Here is an 18855-nt window from a genome sequence, read left to right as displayed (position 1 = left end):
TTCTTGTTGCTATCATTTATTAGATCTACTTTTGGAAAGAACATATAGGTTGGTCTACCTTTAATGCTATTTTCCCATTGCTCTTGCCATATTCCAAATATTTTCCCCAAAATCCTTTTCTTTTCTACTTTTAAATCACTTTTCTGATAAATTTTATCTTCTGGACACGATTGTATCCCCCCCACAATGTTCTTTTAATATTATTTTTTGTATAATAGACCAACCCATACAGCAACACCATAAATTGATCTGGTATCTTACCAGATAGGACCTGTAAGGCCTCAGAGGAGACAGTTCAACATGCTCTGGTTATGCCTAATAAGGCAAATCTTTGAGCTTGTACTAAATACTTTATCATAATCACTTTCTGTACTTTATGTACCCAAGCTCCTGAGGCATAAGTAATTATGGGGACAAAAGCACAATCATATAGTAAATTAACGGAACGACCCTTGATCCCCAATCATTCCTTATAACCCTCCTGAGCTTGGCATACAGGGTCCAAACTTTTTGTTTTAAATATTTAACATGCTCTAAAAATATCATCCGTTCTTGTATTTTAATGCCAAGATATTTTGTAACCCTTACATATCGAACAGTCCATCCCTGAAGCCTCACGGTAGGGGCACGTTCATGCTGAGCTTTCCTTTTAGAAGCATCTGAACAGTCTTGTTTCTCGAAATTTCTAACTTATACTTATTAGCCCAATTTGACAATTGTTCTAGAGCCTCTTTTGCTCTTTTTTCTATCTCAAATCTGGCATAACCCCGGACTATTAGGACAAGATCACCCGCATACGCTATTTTATCAACATTTTCTACTGTAATTTCCAAATATTCATCTAATACCATATTCCATGCAAAGGGCCAATCACCGAACCCTGAGGACAGCCACGAAATACATTTCTTTTTATTTCACAATACTTTTTTCTAACTACAATTTCCCTATTTTGAAAATAACTTCTAAAACTTTTAAACAAAACTTCAGAGCATTCAGTTCTCCTAATACGACTCAGGATACCTTCCCACCACAGTCTGTCAAAAGCATCTTTAAAATCTATAAAAATTCCAAGGGCATATCTCCCATCACAACTCTCAACGGTCTGGACCAATTTATATATTGTGTCCTCTGTAGACCTACCCTTCTTGAAACCATACTGGTTCTCAGAGGACATATTCTTTTCATAATATTTAATCATTATTCGGTTAATCAATAACCTTTCATAAACTTTTGCTAAAACCGACAAGAGAGCAATGGGATGATACACTCCCGTTTCGTTTAACAATCTATCGGTATTTTTGACTAACAACTTTATTTCAGCAATTTTCCTACTTGACGGGAAAGTACCTTCCTTCAAACATTTATTAAAAACTAATACATAAATTTCTGGCATTATATTAAAAACCTTCTTCATAACTATAACCTCAATTCTGTCAAGGCCCGGTGACCTACCATCCTTTGCACGGTCTATGGCTTCAGTTACTTCATCTATAGTAAATTCTTTATCGATCTCATTAGACTTATAATTAATATTTTCTTCGAGCATTTGCATTTGATCCTGCCCCAATCCTCCAGAATCAGCCGGAAAGAGATCCTCCAGAATCCTGTTCATGGAGTCTTGCCATGTTACTATACATGTATCAGCATCATTAGGAGTATTTAAAATATCCTGCATATCCTTTTTATTAGTAATAAGATTAAAAACCGAACTCCATGGATCCCTAGATCCCCGCTCCCTAACAAACTTCCTCCAGCTTTCCTTTTTTGTTTTATTCAACAAACTGACATAATCGCAACGAGCATCTTTATACACTTCTTTATAGATACCGCACAGATTACTATCGCCTGACCTTCTAACTCTTTGAAAATTTCTCCTTTTTTGAAACATATTCTTCCGTTTTTCTGTCAATTCTGATGACCACCAAAACACTGGCTTACTAACTTTAAAGTTTTTCTTCATAATTTTCCCACATGCACTAATGATAATGGAAGTCATTAACTTAACACAATCTTCTGCACTTCTACAAGTCCAAGCAACACCGTTCAACTTATCTAGACATTCTTCTTCAAATCTGGACCATATCACATCTTTGGTCTTGAACCTCCCTGTATCAATGCTCATCCTGCCTTGACCTTCATAACTCAAAACAAAGGAGATGGTATTGTGGTCATTACTGGTACTATCTATCACATTCCAACTTTTAATATTCTGTACTATATTTTGTGTTGCCATTGTCAAGTCAATAGAAGACTGTCCATGCACCGAGCTAAAAGTCAGAATATGTTCTAAAACATTTATTACTTCCATTCCAGAAGCAGCAAGGAATTCCTCAAGAATCACACCTCTCTCATCGGTTCCCTCACTGCCCCACAATGGAGAATTTGCATTTGAGTCAGTTGACACCACAACCCCACAGGAGCCTATCACACTATACATCCGCTCTAAATATATCACTGCATCTTCAATATCATCACTCGGTGGACAATATAAGGACACAAGGTAACATCTACCGAAACTACCCAAAATCTCACAACATGCATAATGTTTATTACATAAACTGGTAATTTTTGTTACCACTAAATCCTGGTTTCTAATTACAATTATATCTAAAGGATTAGTTCCTTCCTTTATTATCCTATAATGTCTAGGATACCCTATTACCTGGTCCTTTAGAGTATATGGCTCCTGCAAAAGTGCGATGTCAACATCATATTGCTCCATATATTTATTTACTTCTAGTGCAACTGCTTTAGCTCTTTGGGCATTTAATTGAATTATTTTTAAACTTTTAGCCATAATTTATTTTCTTCTTATGTAAATCTAAAGCTCTGACACATTCCTGACAATTCCTACTCGTCGCCACATGACCAGCCTCAACACCACGCTTGACACAATTACAACACTTTGGTTCCTTTATTTTATTTGAACAATCTTTATATAGATGTGGACCCGCACAGTGTCCACAAACCACCTCCCTTTTGCAAAACTTGGCAATATGACCAAAATTCAAACATCAATAACATTGAGTTACGGTAAAAATTTCTTTAAATTTACAAGAAGTCTATCTCAAATACAATACAGCTCTGATTCCATATTCCTTAAAGTTTTTTAGTCACAACTGTTCTACAAATTCTTCTTTTTCCATGTCTTCTTCTACATCATAAATTACAATTTTCGGGTTTATCGACCTTGGTACAGCATGTTTTAATCCGATTTCCTGAATTTTTGGACATGATTTAATCCTAGCCAGGTCCTCACTAGAATCAGCTTCGACCAATACACCTCTATCACAAATTGTCCTTATGTTACGCACTTTTATGTTTGTCAGTAACGGACGCACTTCCTTCAAAATCTCATCTTTAACTTCTTCACTAGTTTTAAATCGCTCCACATCAGCCTTTATTATTAATACTTTTGGAGCTCCTTTCTCTTCCATAGTATTCTTTTTTACAGCCTCGGCATACCCAGCACTACTATCTTTTCCACTTCTCTTTAATCTATCCTTCAATAGTAAATTTTCAGTCTGTACTTCATGTGCTTTCTTGTCTAGCGCGTCCCAATAGTCCATTATGATCCTTATAGAGGCAGTAGGAATTTTACTTAATGGATCCCACAAAAATGCATTCAGTCATTCCCTAGTATCATGTATGTGTTCAAATCCTTGAATCGTTGATTTTCCAGAACCTGTCTCTCCCTTTCTTTTCTTCTTTTTGACTTAAATCCCCGTCAGAAACATTGTCCGTTAATCCTCCGGATATTCTCTTTCTTGATTTCCTTTTCTTTGATGCTGTAACCACCTGCTCTGAAGGACCTGGCACTGGTGTTAAACTATCTTTCACTGGTGTCCTTTTCAAGGTCTTTCCTGCAAAAATTCCAATTTCAGTCATTTCCTGAGCTTGCGACAGTACACTCAGTGCAATATCTTCCTTTTCATCTTCTGTTACGTCAGTTGTTGCTAACACAAGATCCTCCTCAGGGATTACTTCCTCTGAAGAAGACAACATTGTATAAACTAAAATTTATTATTATTTTACAATTAAAAACTATACACCAAATGTGATGAATAATCAACTATTTACATATAATATAATCAGTAAGTTAGGGAACTAGGAGCCAATGATCCACTAAGCCGAAATGGAACTTAAAAACGCTCAGAACTCCGATATTGTGTTAAAAACAACACTGCCCAAGTTTAACAGGCAGTGGTCCCGAAGGCCTTTCTAATTACCGCTTGGACTAAAAACTAAGCACAACTGTGCAATTCTAAAACAAGTCCAAAAGGGCACGGAAATGCTGTGCCAATAACTATAAAGTGCAAGGGCACGGAAATGTTCTAATATCACTCAGGAGAGGAAAAATACACCCCTCCTGATTTCAAGAAAAAATGAGAGCCTCTTCCTTTTATCAACCTGCTCAATTTAGCTAGGTAAGGGGTTCCCCCCCTCACCTACCCACCCCGGACCACCTGGAGGTATGAGCAGTAACGGAAACTTTCAGTTTCAAGTATAAGGAGACTAATTTGTGTCTCAAGACACTTGTGACTCGCACAATAGGCACTTACTAATCAGCAAAGTCAGTCCTTATACCCCAGCATTGTCGTGCTGTCTCCAGGCCATGCTGTCCTTCATGTGGACAGCACGGCCTAGAGGAATTGAAGGAAGAGCATTGCCATTGTGAAGCAAAACAGCTTTTACATTTAGCTTTGATGAGTCTATGAATAGCCTCCAGTCCTGTGGGTTATGCTCCATATTCAAAGCTGTCCCTAAACCATTGACATCACAGCAGGCAACAAGTTGTTTTCACTTTTAAAATATGGAGTCAAAGCATTCTGCCTGCTCCTGTATACGGACACCTTGACATTTGGTTGCAGAAGAGTTCACTGTTGGAGCCTTGATCCCAGAAGCTCTGCTTTATCTTTCGACTCTAGGTCTCGAATTAGATCACTTAGTTCACCTTGAGTGATTCTGTGTGACTCACTCAGTGACTCAGTTTCTGACACAAAATCAGGATCCTGTTGAAGGCCCAGGTTGACCCTCATTCCTCACACTCTCCCCATCTTCATCAGACTCCAAAGTGTACTCTTCTGGAGGGTGAGATACAGGCAAACCATCCCCATGTTGCCACTGGTCAGATAGCTGACGGGATATTGGGTTATTCCACAGTTCACTTCCTTTTTTTTGACTTGCCATGCTGAAGAGGAGGCACCATGCAGAAATAACAGTCATTTACATCATTTGAAGGCTCCCTCCAAATCATTGGGATGGAAAAAGGCATTGAACGTCCTTTGTTATTCATCCATCCACAGAGATTTACAGCACATGTGTTATAGCAAATATGAGGTGCCCAGGGTTTTTCTTCATCCCCTACCTTATGGCCAAAATAATGGTAATAGCCTGTCTTCACAAGTGGAGTCAGTGTTTCTAAGTGGAAAATGTCACATCACCACACACACAACAAAAATTGTCAACGCTGTTAACACATTTACATGGCATCCTGGCTTTTTATGTAATTTAGAGTTAGAGCAGGATTGAGCATGAATTAGAGCAGGGAACCAGAGGTCTGGTTTCTTGTTCTAATTCTGGTTTTCTGCTATAATTTATAAGCAAGCATTAAAATACTTCTTTTTGTGAAATTAGTTATTTTGCTATAACAAACTTTTTTTTGTCATTTTTAGGTTTCTTAACGAATGGGTATTTGAAGGAGTCTGTAATGATTTGTACAATGAGTTTTACGTCCAAGTTAATTATACTTATCTTTCTGCTAAAGGTAAGGAGAAAACAAGTTTCACTTACAAATGATTGTTAATATGAAATGTAGTTGGACACTATATCAGTGTTCCGTACTGTGTATTAAGAACTGTCTGATATGGGTATTGGAGGGTATTTTTGCACAACAAACTAGGAAGGATAGAATCAGTACATTGCATCATGTGCTAATAGAATTTGGTTAGAATTTAGAAAAGATGATTAACTACACATCTATGTTGCTGAGCATACATTGTCCCAATTTCACTTGCTTTAGGAATAACTAAAACTTGAATGAATGTGTTAAAAGGTTAAAGATATCTAAAGGATCATCTCTCTCTCTCTCTCTGAAAAAAAAAAGAAACATCACAGAAGGCAGAAGGGAAGGAGGGGTTTATGCTTCTGATCATATGCACATAGATTCAAAAAGAGTCTATTCATTGATTGGGGGAACATCAGAATAACATTCACTCAACATGGTTTTATTGTTGGTATAAAAAGTAAAATAACAGTCTGATATAGCCCAGATTATTATGGTAATATTTTTTAAAAAAATATTCCAAAAATGGCAATTTTTTTTTTTTTGAAGTCTACTTTCCAAACATTGGTTAACTTTATGCAATTGTCATATGGTGCATTTTTTGTGTTCCCACACTAATAACATTTCTGTTTACAATCTGATCAAAAGCATATTTCTCAGACAGAATTCCTCCTCCCAGCAGGGTATTCAAGCACCCAATGAAGGTGGGCAGAGTTACTTTTTCCATCATTTTTAGATAAGATGACCAGCATTCATTATGGGAGGTACTTCTGATTAATACCACTAGAAATTAATACCACTAGAAATGCATAATATGTTTGAAACTCTTCCATTTATAGTGAACAAAACAGATTTGTAATACTCATATATGATACAAAATTGTTTAATTGCACTAAAATCACTTTACTCGTCATATTCTGAACTAGTATTATCTAACAAATTAGATATATTAATTAAACTCAAACATGATTTTCTATGAGACAGTTCTATTTATTTATTAGTTCTATTTATTTTTTTTGCCATTTTTCTTTTCTAAAAATCAATATTGTATAAAAGCAAGTAACTTGGATTGGCAATAATTGGTTTATTACTTGCAAGGAGAATTTCACGTATGCTGGTATCTTTCTTACTTTGAACCATCTTTAATTCCATGTTCCCCAGTCTGTATATAATCCTTACATTTATTTTCCTCAAACTTTTATTTGAGGAAAAGAAATAACTTATATTTTGAATTAAACTTCATTTGCCATCTTTCAGACCATATGTGTCACCAATTTAAGACATTCTGAAACAGCGTAGCGTAAACAGAGTGTAGGATTATACTTAAAGATGTAACAACCATCAGGGATAAAGGGAAGGATTTTTGCTTTCGTAAAGTGACTATGGCGGTCTCAGACAGTTTTTAAATTCTATACTGTGGGCCCAACTGATGATGTTACCAATAGCAAATTTTAAATGGGAAGCATTCAAGGAAGTAATCTTAGAGGTTACTAGGCTTTTCATACCAACTAAGAAATACTGTTAGAAGTTTAGGTTTAAATGGAGGACAGATGAACTAACAAGACTTGTAGCAGTGAAGAAAAGTGCATGGGATGCATACAAATTATCAGGTGACACAGAAGACTGTGGTAGATATAAGCTAGTCTATAATCACATCATGAAGGAGGTTAGGCAAGCGAAGGCAGATTATGAGAAATCTTTGGCAAAGGATGAAAAGAAAAACAGCAAAGAGTTCTTTACTTATGTAAACTAAAAGGAAGGGGATGAATGAGATTGGTCCACTTGATATTGACTGTTCGATTGTTGATAAATCTGCCTTACAGACTTCCTCATTCGCACATGAGGAAGTCTGTAAGGAAGTGGAAGCCAGAACCTTATCAAACTCTAGCAGGGAGCTGAATGATTTTGTAATAACCGAAAGCAAAGTGGAGGAGAAATTGTTCAAACTGAACATAAGAGAGGCACAAAGGAGTCGGGATCTATCCAGTTATATTAAACGCACGGTACGTGGGATCTGTCCAGTTATATTAAAGGAGGCAGCAAAGGAAATAATAGCCATAATTATAAAAGCTTCCTTGGATTCACAGGAGGTCCCCCATGAACTGGAGAGTGCAAATGTGTCCCCAATTCACAAATGGTGATCAAAGGGTGACATTTGTAATTACAGACAAGTTAGTTTAACTTCTATTCCAGGGAAAATAATGGAGTCACTGGTTAAAGAAGCATCATCATCAGCCATTTTCAATCCACTGCAGGATGAAGGCCTCACCAGCAACTTTCCAGTACCTTCTGTTTTGAGCACTGGCCATACATTTACTACCCACAAACTCATGAATTTCATCTATCCATCTCTGCCTTTGTCTTCAAGGTTTTCTTGTAGCTCCTCTTGGATACCATTCTTAGTCCATCTGTCATCATGATTCACAATATAATTCGTTCCATTCTTCGCTGTGTAGTTCTCAGCTCCTCTTCCATTCTTTTGGTGAGTGCCAAAGTTTCACTTCCATAAGTCATGGTGGGGAGTATACATTGGTTCATTATTTTACGTTTCAGACAAACTGGGATATTGCTCTTCAGTATGTGACTATATTTCCTGAACGCTATCCATCCAAAATTTATTCTTCTCTTGACTTCCAGCCATTTATCATTATTACAGCTAATAACTTGTCCCAGATAAGTATATGACTCCACCTTTTCAATTACTGTTCCTTCAATCATTATTTCTTTTTCTGTGGCATACTTGTTCATCATTACTTTTGTTTTAGCCATATTCATCTTTAGTCCAAAATCCTTACTAGCTGTGCATAACTGATTAAGATTTTGCTCTAATTCTTTGGGATCGTGGCTTATGACCACAATGTAATCTGCAAATCGTAAATGGTTTAGGTACTCTCCGTTCACATTGACTCCTTTCTGCGACCAGTCTAATCTTCTGAAAGCTTCCTGAAGGGCAGCAGTAAACAGCTTCGGAGATATTGTGTCTCCTTGTTGAACTCCTTTCTCAATTTTAAATTTCCTACTGTCTTTGTCTAGTCTAATAAAGGAGGTAGCACTCTCATATATTTTCTTCAAAATCATAATATGTGGGGTATCTATGCCTTGTCTTTCCAGTGCCCGAAAATTGCCTTAAGCTGTATGGAGCCAATGCCTTTTCATAATCCACAAATGCCAGGTATAATGGTGTTTTATATTCATTTGCTTTTGTCATTGGCTGTGATATTACGTGAAGGTGATCCGTAGTTGAGAATCTTGTCCTAAAGCCAGCTTGCTCTTTCGGTTGTTTCTCATCCAGTATTCTTTCTAATCTGTTAGTAATGACCCTTGTGAATAACTTGTAGATGTGGGATAACAAGCTGATTGGTCTATAATTTCCAATTTCTGATTTATCTCCTTTCTTATGCAGCAAAACTATGATTGCATTATTGCACTGCTTAGGAGTCACACCTTTTCTAATGCACTTTGTGAAGAGCCTTGCCAGTTTTTGTGTTATGTCTCTTCCTCCCAATTTTAACAACTCTACAGTAACTTCATCTTCCCCCGGGGCTTTCTGATTTTTCATTTTCTTCAATGCATGTTCTACCTCATCATGAAGAATATCGGGTATGTCATATGTGTTGCTACTTTGCAATCCATCTTCCCCACTGCTGGCATCATTCCCCTGCTCCTTATATAATTCTCTATAGTAGTCTTCTGCTGTTTGTATTTGAATTATGCCTTCTCTGCTGTTTATAAGTACACCATCACTATTCTTCAGTTTCAGTATCATTTGTCTTTCTGTATTACTGCTCATGGCTGCTGATTTAAATCCTTTGTTTTCCCTTAATGCTTGTTCTACTTTTCTTGTGCTAAATCTTCTTATGTCCTCTCTGAGTCTCTTTCTAATAGCTTTGCATAACTCAGTATACTCAATTTTCTTCCTGTCAGTGTTTTTCTTGCTTTTCATTTGTCGTCTTCGGTTCATCACGACAAGTGTTTCTTGACTAATTTTTTCTTCTTTGGATTTCTTTTTCCCTATAGGTTTCTTGGGCTTTATCACTTTCAGAAAGTTGTAATATTCCTCGTTAATATCTTGGTCCTGAGCAGTCTGCAGAAGCTCAAACTTGTTCTTAAGTTCCAATATATACTGCTTTTTCTCCTCTTCTATTATCTCAAAGACGATTGTATTATTTACTCGAGTCAGTTTTTTCCTTTCCTTTCCTACATCTATATCAAGTGTTTTTTTCTTTCCTTTCCTACATCTTACCATTCTGTGATCACTTTCAACATTTACCTTATTCAGGACAGTAACATCATTCACAATATATCTTCTGTTAGTGAGGATGAAGTTGATTTCATTAGTAGTTAATCCATTTGGACTCTTCCATGTCCACCCTTTTCTTGAAAAAAGTGTTCATTACTGACAGTCCTTGAGATTCTGCAAATTCCACAAGTCTTTCACCTCTTTCATTTCTTTCACCAATTCCAAAATTTCCTATAATTCCTCTTTCTGCGCTGTTTTGTCTTTTTCCAACCTTAGCATTGAAGTCCCCCATAATAATAGTGTAGTGGGTTTTCTGCTCATCTAGAAGACTTTCAATTTCGGTGTACATTTCTTCAATCTCTTCATCATCATGGCTCGATGTTGGTGCATAAATCATTATAATCTTTAACTTGTACCTCTTAGAAATCTTGAGTATTAGTCTTGACACCCTTGGTGATGTCCTTTTGAATTCCAAAATGTTGTTTTTAAAATGTTTATGGACCAGAAACCCAACTCCACCTTTACTCCTTTCACTGTTTCCATTGGTGTACAGCAGATTTCCACTTGATAAACTTATAATTGATTCATTTCTTCTTCTTGTTTCAGCCAAACCGATGATATTGCAATTCACATTTTCTAATTCCTTTTCAGCTCTAATATCCTGTCTTCACCGATGAGTGGTCGTACGTTATAACAGGCCAAGTTCAGTTTCCGTGCATGGCAGCCTGGTCGTACCCAGAGATTCTTAGCACCCTCTTCTTCTTCTTCCACTCTGATCTTCTCGCTGCCGTAAGAGGGAGAGTGAAAGCTGCTGGGGACTGAGGGACATTTGTTTTGTCATGCTGTCATATGCTGGAGGGTTTGGTCTTTTCTTCTTCACGCTGACCAGGCGTCTTGAAGAGAACCACTCTACACGTTCGTTGCCACCTGTGACGTAACAGGGCTTACCATCAAGAAGGCCTGCATGAGTGGATTTTACGGAGCCAGGCCAACCGGACTTCTCCTAAATCTTCTGTAATAGAGAGATATTGGATCCATCAGTGTTTTAGGCTGAGTGTCTGATAGACACACAGAATACCTGTTCCCCTCTAAGAAAACTGGATACCCAGTTACAAATGACAGTCAACAAACCATAAGATGGAAGCTTATTTAGACCTTTATATCAAACATGATCAAACATCAAGAGCTACTGATTGACTTAAACCACAGTTTGCTTTTGAATTTGTCCATAGATGGGTAAGGAACATCAGCCTCCTATATCACCAGTGGATTGACACTGACCGTACTGGTGATCATTGATCAGATGGAAGGTTTCTGAGTAATTTAAGAGTTGACAGTTAATTGATTTCTCTATTAAGTTCGAGTAGTAATAAGTGCAATGGAATGAAAATTGGTTCGAGGGATATGTTACCCCTTTTTAGTAACTGGCTGTATAGACTCCCCCCCCCAACCTCTGTGATCCTAATCGGAAAGGTATATATAAGTGATATAGGTATGAAATAGTTTATCTCATGTTTACCCTCATTTAAGAATTATAAAAGTGGACAATTTTTTCACTTTTCTGTTATATGCGACCTCAATATGCCCTCTCACATCAAAATTCCTACATTGTTTTACCCGACTCAAAAACTTGACAAATCACACAATGTGTGGTTTTCAGGCATACTACCAAAGATGAACTGTTGTATTATCTGCAATTTATTTACATTATTTTTCTTTTATGCTAATTTAATCAGTGGCATCCTAATTTGTCAATTTTATGAATTATGGAGTGTTCTTTAATACAATACTTTTATCTCACTAGATGAAAGTTATTGGTCTCAAGGCTATACATTGCTTACGGAAGGAATTGATAAATTTGTGCCTCCGTTCTTGAGTAATATGTCTTCAGCTATTTTCTTGTGTGGCAAATCACTCAATCTCCTAAAACTGTGTTGTCCAAAAGTAAGTTTGCTGATATATGTAATTACATCTGTTACACATTTTAAAACTTTGTAATCGAATTCTCCTTGTGTGGGAATTATACCTTTCTTAATAACTAATATGGTATTAAATGTCATTTATGAATAAATGGTTTTTAAAATGATATTGAAGTAAGGCTTTTATTCTAAAATTTTTGTATCAATGATAGGGAAAATTATGGATTCAAAAGTAAGAATATATTCCTGGTTTATCTGTACGTGAATAAAATTAGAAATAAATCTTTATTGAATGTATCATAAACAGTAAATAACAAAGGAACAGGTATATTATGTCATTTTCAGCAGAAAGCCAGGGACAAGAAAAGCTTACATGTAGCCTTCCACAACAGTGGAAACATTTTGAGTGACTGGATGGGTGAAATGGGAAGGTTTGTTTTTTGTTTTTTTTTGGCTGATGCTCTATAAGCTTGCTTTATTGCATCATATGCCTCAGCTAATACTAATAGTATTCGAACGTACAAACCTGTGATATATGAGATATGCATTATTTGTTTGTGTGTTTGCTAAAAATTAAATCGTGACTGACTAATCCAATAAGCTATTATTGACATTTTAAAAAATGTTAAAGGTTGCTTTTTTTTTTTTTTTTATGAAAACCCCAAACAGGAGAGGTATTAGAATTTGTACCATGCTTGGGTTGGAGGTTGGGAAGACAAAAGAAGATATTTGTTGACATTAGACTTGAACTTCTGTAGACTGTAATTTTCAGGAAATACTTTTGAAGGAAGGTTGTTCCAGAAAACTGCAGTTGAATGAATAAACGAGGAAGATGAAAAGTTTGTTCTGTGAGTTTGAAGTTGGACAGTAAATGGATGTTCACTGGTGGCGGCACGTGTTGGAACTGTTTTGAAAGAGAGAGCGGGAATCATAGAAGCCAATTCAGAAGAACAGTGCCCATGGAAGTATCTGTATAAAAGGCATGCAGCAGAAACAGTACATCTATAGACAGAGAGTGGAGAGACTCTGTTAGAGAGGAGTCATTAATTAACCTAACTGCCCTCTTCTGAATGGAATCAAGAAGCCTGAGATGCAAAAGCCTGAGCACCACCCCAGATGTGGGAACAATATTCCATGGCAGGGCGGATTTGCGATTTATACAGAGTGAGCAGCTGTTTGGAAGAAAAGTAACGCTGAGAGCGAAAGAGAAAACCAAGTTTTTTAGATGCAGAGGAAACAATATTTGTAATGTGCTTGTGCCAAGAGAGATTAGAAGTCAGGGTAATCCCCAAAAGAGATATATCATTTTGCCTAGAAATCGGAGTGTCACCAAAGATAAGCATAGGAGCAGAAGAAGCCTTTTTTGCAAGACATAAGACAAGACTGAGTTTTAGAAGGATTGAAATCAACTAAGTTGTCTTTGCTCCACCTGGAGATCGGCATTTTAGGAATTGGTAGTGGATATTCGAGAAGTTGAAGCTGATTGAGCAGGGCAAGGTTTTTCAAAATGTAAAGTGGAATGCAATGTGCTATCATCGGCAAAACTATGGATAGGATTTCCAGTCAAGGGAAGAAGGTCATTAATATACAAGAGGAAATAGTGGGGGAAAGAACTGAACCTTAGAGGACAGAGAGCCATCTTCCGTGAGCCTCAGTGAGCGATCAGAGAGAAAATTGGATAATCAATTACAAAAAAACAGTTTGCAAACCATAAGATGGGAGCTTCTTTAGAAAACCTTTATACCAAACACAATTGAAAGCATTTGAGATGTCAAGAGCAACTGCCTGTGTTTCATCAACAACAAAAAAAAAAAAAAAAAAATCCCATGTTACCCTGAGAGAGAGAGAGAGAGATTCAAACTTTTACTTTGAATTTTTCCATAAATCGGTAACATAAGCCAGAATACCACCAGAGGATTGACACTGGCAATCGATGATCAGACAGAAGGTTTCTAGGTAGTTTAAGAGTTGGCAGTTAATTGATTTCTTCATTACTTTAGAAAGAGTAGAAATAATTGCAATGGGACGATAATTGGATGGGAGGGATTTGTGACCCTTTTTTAGGAGCTGGCTGGATATGAGCAAATTTCTAAGTAGAAGGAAAAACACCTTTGGAATAAGAATAGAAGGAAAAACACCTTTGGAAAAAAAGGCAGCAAAGAACAGAAGTAAGTTCAGGAGAACAAGTGGAGATATACCATCGGGAAATGGAGCTTTCTTAGCATCAAGATTCATCAAAATCCTTCTGACATCCTTTTGACGGAAGACCACAGGAGGCATTGAATGGAGAATGTTGGGAATGGTTTGAGGTGTTTTACCAAGATCATTAATATACAAGTTGGAGGAAAAATGGGATGCTAGCAGGTCAGCTTTATCCTTGGCTGAAATGACAACAGAACTATCTGGTTTTGTCAGGTGGGAGCAGAGATGGGCAAACGTTGCGGCCAATAGCTTTGTCAAGAGATCAGAATGCTCGGCTACCATTAGGGCAAGAAGCAAGTTTTCTACTCTTCGCCTGTTCAAAATCGAGTTTGGACTGATTAATGACTGCTTTACAATTGTTGCGAGCTTGGTGTAGGCAGAAAATGAAACTGAAGAAGAGGAAACAAGCCAATTACGATATGCAACATTCTTCTCTTGAACAGCGTTAGCACATTTATTGGAAAACTAAGGTTTAGATAAAGGATGAGATTTTAAAGTGGAGTGTGGAATAAAGGATTCCATTCCTACAAGAATAATTTCACTGACACGATCTGAGCAAACGTTGACATCAGAAGTTTTGAAACAGTAGTCTGACCAAGGAAAAGAAGAAAAGGTCATTCCATTTTGCATTTTTGTAATGCCAAACAATACGAGTTTGGGAATAGCCATGAGAAAAATAGCCATGAGGCTCTATTGGAGAAGAGACAATCACAAGTTGTGATCTGGGGTACCTGAAGGACCATTCACTTCGATGTGTACTTAGAAGGGTTGTTTGTGAGAAACAGATCAAGCGTTTTGGCTGTATGGATAGGATTATCCAGTATTTTTGTAGGTAAATGAACAATCTCTGCAAGGTCATTGGAAATTGCAAAAGGCTCAGCATCTTTACCAGCTGGGTCGGTGTGACTAGAAAATGGAAGCCAGCTGGAGTTGTGAACATTAAAATCACCAAGGAAAATTACAGTGTCTTTCATAATTTTAGACACTAAAATTATGAATGACACCGCAATGCTATTTCCACCTTGGTCGTCTCTTCAAAATTCCATTTGGTTTATTTATTTTTTCCTTTGTTATATTTATTTTAATTTCGTTTCCTATCTTCCCCCCCCTTTTCGGTCAACACATATATCGCTCCCAGGGTACACCGTATTTTCATTAGTCTAATTCTAAGAATAAATATCTACTTACTATATTTTGCACTAATAATATACATTATGGTTGTAGGGTATTTTTGCGTTTGCAGTGACCCTGATCTATTTCATGTTAACGTAATACTGCTTATCTAATCTAATCTAAATCTTAGTTCCCCTCCCCGCATATACCAATAGCTTCTCCATTCTATTGTTCTATAAGAATATATATATATATATATATATATATATTTTTTTTTTTTTAAGGTCCTAGCCACTGAATTCTCAGGAAATTAGGTGGCAGGACCTGCCAGAGTAAATCTTAGTGGACTGGTATTTCATGGTCTGCCTCCACGGGGCTAAAGTGGGGCAACATTGGGCCTCAGTAGGGCTCCAGCAGCTAAATGACCAGATGAACAACGGTACACGACACTACACATGGAGAATATCCATACACTTTTGAATCTCTGGCATTTCCAGTAAACTGGCACACCCATCACAATGCAAGCAATGCGGAGATGGGGGAAACCCCTGGTACCGCTTGACACCAAACACACTTTACACTTTACCAGGTTTCACTGGTGATCAGTCTACTTAATTACCACCCTGTGACATCGACGATGGTCCTGACAATCCTTTCCAATCCAATCATGAACCCATTGCCATACTTTTGCTCTTAACTGCTCCTAACTTCAATATCCAAAGCTCCAAAAAAGATAAAAGAGATCACATCACCCAAATTCATTGATCTATCATGTCTTGAAGTCGCATCCCCTATCCCTTGGAAAGATCTCAATAATTGTGATCTTCAGTGAGCTGAGCATATGACCAGATGGATTGAAAGCATCGCAAGTTATGGTGCAACAAAGGCTGTCTTTATCACTTCCAGTTTGAGAGCTTGGTGGACACTTACATTTAAATAACAGCTTTCAAGGAAAACAAAATCTGCATAGAAGATGGAAAGAGTTGGGTACTGTACCAGATTGGATTGCTTCTCCAGAGCCTGGGCAGTGCTCAACCACTGGAAATCACCTATAGTTACTAAAATAAATTAAATTCAACCATACGAAAAAACAAATGATTTTAAGATTCTCGGCAGAGGAATTCCGAAAACACTGGACGTTGATATGTGGATGAACCACATTGTACGGTTCTTAAACACTGTGGCCCCAACATATCCAGGCAGCTTACTTGTCAACAATGTCCCAATTCATATGCTCACCATCATTCGCATCACAAGGAAGCAGCTTATAACTGCTATAAATGAATTGCCACCACTGCAGCTACAGACCACAACCTTATGCTGCAATTCATGATCAGATGTCTCACCATGTTTATACTTAATCTGCTAGTATCAGTTTTTAACCATATACTAAATGACCAATACTTTTCTACTCTATGGAACAGATGTGCTGTGAGGTGACATCCTAAATGCCAATTTGCGATACTCAAACAGTTCAGGCCAATCTCTCACTTCTCCAGCCTCTTAAATCTCATGGAGAAGCCATTTCTCTCCACCATCGCCAATCAAATCATCCCTCACAAATCTCTACAAATTCACTCTGCCATTCCCAGAAGATCCACAGGCAATAATTTAATGTCCATAACCAGCATCATCTTTAGAGCCCTAGAAGCTAAATCAGAGTTTGACATCACATAAGTTGACCTGGAAGCTGCCTTTGTCTTGATCGGAATCCCCTTACTTTTTTACCTACTAGAAAATTACTTCCACATAAAAGGTGACTTTTTGTGGTTTATCATAACCCTGCTGTTTTTTTTACAATGGATCAAGATATGATCTTGAGAAAGATCACTGCCAGGAGTTCCCGAAGATGGAGTCCTCTCTGGAGCATTATTTACAGCAGTCCTTGTTCTATTTGTGCAAGACAAAGACGACATAACCTGTTATGCTGATGATATTATGCTACAAACTCAGATTAACCCTGGTGAACATACCTCAAATGTTAGTAATATGATCAATAAAAAGTTACGACATAGGATCCTATCTTGATCAATTCAGACTACTAATTAGCAATGCCAAATCAGTCCAAATTTGTCTTTTTTCTTAAGCATCAACTTACTAAAGTACAAGCTTCTCTAGACAGTATTCTCATTCCAGTGGTCAGTATACACACGGATTTGGGAATTGTCCTCTATTATAAACTGAGCTTCAATCCCCGCATTGAGAAGCTAATAAAAAAATTCTGGCAAATGCACTGGGCTACTAAACAACAACTTCTCCAAGTTAAGGATCTGAATGTGACTCATTGGTATATATACACATCTATATACTCTGACGTATTATATGCCTTAGAAATTTGGCCGTCTGCAGCCCTCAGCAACATCAAAACATGTACTCAGCCGAATACTGGCTTCTTCTTTGGATTATGCACAGACATCGCCGTCCATCCAGAAAAGTCCAAATTCAATACCGCATTCATCTTTGCTTGACTACCATTTCTGGAAACATAAAGATGTCTCATCCTAACTGACTACTAGGAATAATATTGGAGCAAATATCTGGGAACTGTGCTGCTGGGGAATCCCTCAACCCAGATTGATGTCAGATTGCCATGGTCCAAGAAATTGATGGCAACCTCTACAAATTTGCAGAGGACCGAAAATACGGGAGACAAATCCTCGAAGGCATAACCCCAACCAGGAAAACTGCACATCATATATTATTATATTGTACATATTTAAAGTACATATAATAATTAATATTGTCTGTATGAATATAATCAAAGTATTTTCTGAAGCCTATTTTGTAATTGGCTTGGGGGTGGGGGTTAACCCAAATTCTCAAAGTGTGCTCCATCCACCATGGGCATTTCCCACCAACCAATGTAAAATCCCTGGCATTGCTGGTGGCAAAGGTATATTGTATATATCACTTTTGTGTACAATAACAATTACATATGTATATATAATGTTATTAGTTGAATCCTTTGCTGTCTGCTGCTGGGTGCATTGTTATTTATGTATTTATTAATGATATTGATGAAGGTATGCCAGGCTTAATTTTTAATTTTGCAGAGGATATAAAGGTTGGAAGGGTGGGTAATGACAGTAATCAAGGTAAGCTACTGCAAGAAGGTCTAGAAAAATTAGATCGACTGGCTGAGAAATGACAGTTGAAGTTTAGCAATGACAGATGCAAGGTACTACATATGGGTAGCAGTAATCCCAGAGTAACTTAAGCCATGTGGTATTAAACTGGGGTAGTGGAAAATGAAAAAGACTTGGGAGTAATTGTGCAGTCAGATACGAAATTCTCTGAGCAGTGCAGACAGCTCCATTTGGACAGTTCCTGCGGTTTTGTCTGTCTATGATATACAGGGATTTTGCTAGCATGGATAAGAAGGTAATCTCAGTTGCACCAGGTGATGGTTAGCCCACATCTTGAGTATACAAGTCCGGAGGCCTAATTTTAGGAAAGGTGTAGATCTTGTGGAACAGGTGCAGAGAAAGGCAACGAGATTCTTGACAGGAACAAAATGGTGTTCTTACCAAGAAAGGATTCAGTGCTGCAAATTACAGATTCTGGTGATTAGGCACAAGCAAGATGATCTGATTGAG

The 18855-nt window shown here is 37.4% G+C and overlaps 1 protein-coding gene across 1 annotated transcript in view; it reads left to right on the top strand.

The window, feature by feature from the left end:
* The window catches only part of Grip163 (gamma-tubulin complex component 6), a 916232-nt gene that overhangs the window by 429315 nt on the left and 468062 nt on the right, over window positions 1-18855 (top strand). Inside the window, exons 16-17 of the mRNA XM_090384619.1 lie at window positions 5676-5767; window positions 11830-11969. Of these exons, the coding sequence (XP_090240745.1) occupies window positions 5676-5767; window positions 11830-11969 (232 nt within the window). The remainder of the gene's footprint in view (window positions 1-5675; window positions 5768-11829; window positions 11970-18855) is intronic.

Source organism: Mastigoproctus giganteus, chromosome 11 (assembly GCF_048544385.1).
Source record: "Mastigoproctus giganteus isolate SK-2022 chromosome 11, ASM4854438v1, whole genome shotgun sequence".
NCBI lineage: Eukaryota > Metazoa > Arthropoda > Arachnida > Uropygi > Thelyphonidae > Mastigoproctus > Mastigoproctus giganteus.
The sequence above is the reverse complement of the archived record's forward strand: the minus strand, read 5'-3'. Positions and strand labels throughout refer to the sequence as shown.